Consider the following 3983-nt stretch of genomic DNA (forward strand, 5'->3'; position numbering starts at 1 on the left):
GGGCGCTGCCTCGCTGGCACAGCTTTTGAAGACGTGATATTTCTTCTCCTCTTTCTCACCTCCCGCCTCCCCCCGCCCTCCCTCCGCCGGGGGTGGGTGGGTGGGGGGAGCTGATTGGACGGTTGACAGTCTTGTGTTGTGACCTCGGCTGACCTCGGCTGACCTCCTGCTCCTCTTCTTCTCCTGTCCCCGTCTGCAGCAACTGCTCAGAGAGATGCAGCAGATGGCCAGCCGGCCCTTCGCCACCATCAACGTGGCCCTGGAGGCGGATGAGGAGCCGCCCGACCTGATTGGAGGAAACGTCAAGGTGAGCGTTTTAAAAGAAAACAAAAAAACAAACATTATTATCATTTTTTTCTGTGCTGAGACGGTGGAGTCCACCGGGCTGACAGCCACCTCTTGGCGTCCGCCACAGGGGGGCGCCACCCTGGTGGTGTCCCCCGAGCTCTGTGACCAACGTCCCCGCAGCCATCTGCTCCACGGCGCCCCCTGTCAGCTGTCAGGTGACCTGCAGGGTTGGATGTAGACAGGCGGTGATGATGATGATGGTGATGATGATGATGATGGTGATGATGATGAAGGTGATGATGATGTTGGTGATGATGATGAAGGTGATGATGATGATGATGGTGGTGATGATGATGATGGTGATGATGATGAAGGTGATGATGATGATGGTGATGATGAAGGTGATGATGATGTTGGTGATGATGATGATGGTGATGGTGATGATGATGAAGGTGATGGTGATGATGATGATGTTGGTGATGATGATGATGATGATGGTGATGATGATGTTGGTGATGATGATGTTGGTGATGATGATGATGGTGATGGTGATGATGATGAAGGTGATGGTGATGATGATGATGTTGGTGATGATGATGATGGTGATGATGATGATGATGGTGATGATGATGTTGGTGATGATGATGATGGTGATGATGATGATGTTGGTGATGATGATGATGGTGATGATGATGTTGGTGATGATGATGATGGTGATGATGATGAAGGTGATGATGATGTTGGTGATGATGATGATGGTGATGGTGATGATGATGAAGGTGATGGTGATGATGATGATGTTGGTGATGATGATGATGATGATGGTGATGATGATGTTGGTGATGATGATGATGGTGATGATGATGAAGGTGATGATGATGTTGGTGATGATGAGGATGGTGATGGTGATGATGATGAAGGTGATGGTGATGATGATGATGTGGTGATGATGATGATGGTGATGATGATGATGGTGATGATGATGTTGGTGATGATGATGATGGTGATGATGATGAAGGTGATGATGATGTTGGTGATGATGATGAAGGTGATGATGATGAAGGTGATGATGATGTTGGTGATGATGATGAAGGTGATGATGATGTTGGTGATGATGATGGTGGTGATGATGATGTTGGTGATGATGATGATGATGATGGTGATGATGATGATGTGGTGATGATGATGGTGGTGATGATGATGGTGATGATGATGAAGGTGATGATGATGTTGGTGATGATGATGATGATGATGGTGATGATGATGATGTTGGTGATGATGATGATGGTGATGATGATGTTGGTGATGATGATGATGTTGGTGATGATGATGAAGGTGATGATGATGTTGGTGATGACAGTGTCATCATGTGGCGAGTGATGAGCTTCTCCTGGAAGGAGGGGCTGGTGGGGGAGGGGCTGTGCTCCTCTCGTCCTCCAGGTACTCCTGTTCTCCTTTGAGTCTCTCTCTCTCTCTGTCTCCCTCCCTCACACCCCTCCTCCTCCTCCTCTTCCTCCTCTCTTCTTCTTCCCTTTTCTTCTTCCTCTCTCCTCCCCCAGTCTCTCTCTGTCGCTCTCTCTCCCTCCCACCCCTCCTCCTCTCTTCTTCTTCTCTTTTCTTCTTCTCTTTTCTTCTTCCTCTCTCCTCCCCCAGTCTCTCTCTGTCGCTCTCCCTCCCTCCCACCCCTCCTCCTCCTCTTCCTCCTCTCTTCTTCTTCACTTCTTCTCTTTTCTTCTTCCTCTCTCCTCCCCCAGTCTCTCTCTGTCTCTCTCCCTCCCACCCCTCCTCCTCCTCTTCTCCTCTCTTCTTCTTCTCTTTTCTTCTTCCTCTCTCCTCCCCCAGTCTCTCTCTGTCTCTCTCTCTCTCCCTCCCACCCCTCCTCCTCCTCCTCTTCTCCTCTCTTCTTCTTCTCTTTTCTTCTTCCTCTCTCCTCCCCCAGTCTCTCTGTCGTCCTCCAGTTGGTCCTCGGTCTCCCTCTTCTCGTCCTCCTGCTTCCTGTTTACCTCCATCCCTCCTTTTGCCTCCTCTAATCTCTGCTCTTCATCTCTCCTGCTCCCCCCTCGTCCCCTCCCTTCCTCTCCTCCCCCCTCCCCCCTTTGTGTGTTTTTGTTTGCTCCTCTTGTGGTTTTATCATTTCTTGTAAACTCTTTCCTATTCTACTTGTTGTTTTTCTTTTTTTTCTTTTCTTTTATCTCCTCCCTCCCCCCCCCCCCCTCCTCACTTCCTGTCTTGTCTCTTTTCATTGCAGTGCTCCGCTCTAAAACACTTCCTGTGTTTTTTTTTTTAATCCTGATCCTATCAACCGCTGTGTCGGGGCTCCTGTGTGGTGTGTGTGGCCGCGCCCCCCCCAGGACCCCCCCCGTCACCTTCTCTTCCTCTCTTCTTTTCTTCCTCCCTCCTCGCCGTCGTCTCCTTGGCTCCAGAATCCCGGGGAGCAAAGATCCAATTTAGATCTTCCTGCTCGCCGTTCTGTTGCCACTGCTGCCGCCGCCGCCACACTATCTCCCGCCGCTGCAGACCAGGAGCGGCGGCTGCGGTGGCGGCGGCTCCTCCTTGTTTCCCGCCTGTTTTATCAGGAGGCTTTAGTCGTGTATTCAACTCTCGCCACCGCCGCTGCTGCTGCTGCTGCTGCTGCTGCTGCTGCTGCTGCTGCTGAAGAAGATCATTAAAGTTGCTTTATATCCTCACTGGGAGTCCAGAGATACATTGTGACTAGTGGACCTCCTCATCAGTCACATGACCACCTCTGCAGAGGGAGGAGGGAGGGGTGGCGGAGGGGAGGAGCGGGAGGAGGAAGATTAGGAGGAGAAAGAAGAAGAAGAGGAGGAGGAGGAGTAAGAGTAGGGGGAGGAGTAAGAGGAGGGGGGAGTGAAGGAGGAGAAGGAGAGGGAGGAGATTTTCTGCTGCAGCAGCAGCAGCAGCAGCAGCAGCAGCAGCAGTAACAGCAGCAACAGCAGCAGCAGTAGTAGCAGCAGCAGCAGCAGCAGCAGCAGCAGCAGCAGCTATAGAAGCAGCAGCAGCAGTAGTAGCAGCAGCTATAGAAGCAGCAGCAGCAGCTATAGAAGCAGCAGCAGCAGCTATAGAAGCAGCAGCAGCAGCAGCAGCAGCAGTAGTAGTAGCAGCAGCAGCAGCAGCAGCAGTAGTAGCAGTAGCAGCAGCAGCAGCTATAGAAGCAGCAGCAGCAGTAGTAACAGCAGCAACAGCAGCAGCAGTAGTAGCAGTAGCAGCAGCAGCAGCTATAGAAGCAGCAGCAGCAGTAGCAGCAGAAGCAGCAGCAGCTATAGAAGCAGCAGCAGCAGTAGTAGTAACAGCAGCAACAGCAGCAGCAGCAGTAGCAGCAGCAGCAGCAGCAGCTATAGAAGCAGCAGCAGCAGTAGCAGCAGAAGCAGCAGCAGCTATAGAAGCAGCAGTAGCAGTAGTAGCAGCAGAAGCAGCAGCAGCTATAGAAGCAGCAGTAGCAGCAGCAGCAGCAGTAGCAGCAGCAGCAGCAGCTATAGAAGCAGGTTTTCTTCCCCCAGCAGCTGAGCTTCATATTTCTGAACTTGGGGCTCCAGATGTGAGTGTGGAACATCTGGAGCCAATCAGAGCAGAGGAACCTGCCACTGGGAACCAATCAGATGAGAGGAGGGGGGCGGGGCTACAGCCAGGGCTGGGCTGTGTGAACTAGCGAGCAGGGACCTTGTGTTGACACCAGA

The 3983-nt window shown here is 51.9% G+C and overlaps 1 protein-coding gene across 1 annotated transcript in view; it reads left to right on the forward strand.

The window, feature by feature from the left end:
• The first annotated feature begins 203 nt into the window (after positions 1–203).
• LOC142882634 (attractin-like) overlaps positions 204–3983 on the forward strand; it is a 10963-nt gene continuing 7183 nt past the window's right edge. Inside the window, exon 1 of the mRNA XM_076017429.1 lies at positions 204–307. Coding sequence (XP_075873544.1) covers positions 215–307 — 93 coding nt within the window. The 5' untranslated portion in view covers positions 204–214. The remainder of the gene's footprint in view (positions 308–3983) is intronic.

This window comes from Nelusetta ayraudi, unplaced genomic scaffold, assembly GCF_046127955.1.
Source record: "Nelusetta ayraudi isolate G7.1 ecotype Tasmania unplaced genomic scaffold, CSIRO-AGI_Nayr_v1 ptg000379l, whole genome shotgun sequence".
Classification (NCBI taxonomy): domain Eukaryota; kingdom Metazoa; phylum Chordata; class Actinopteri; order Tetraodontiformes; family Monacanthidae; genus Nelusetta; species Nelusetta ayraudi.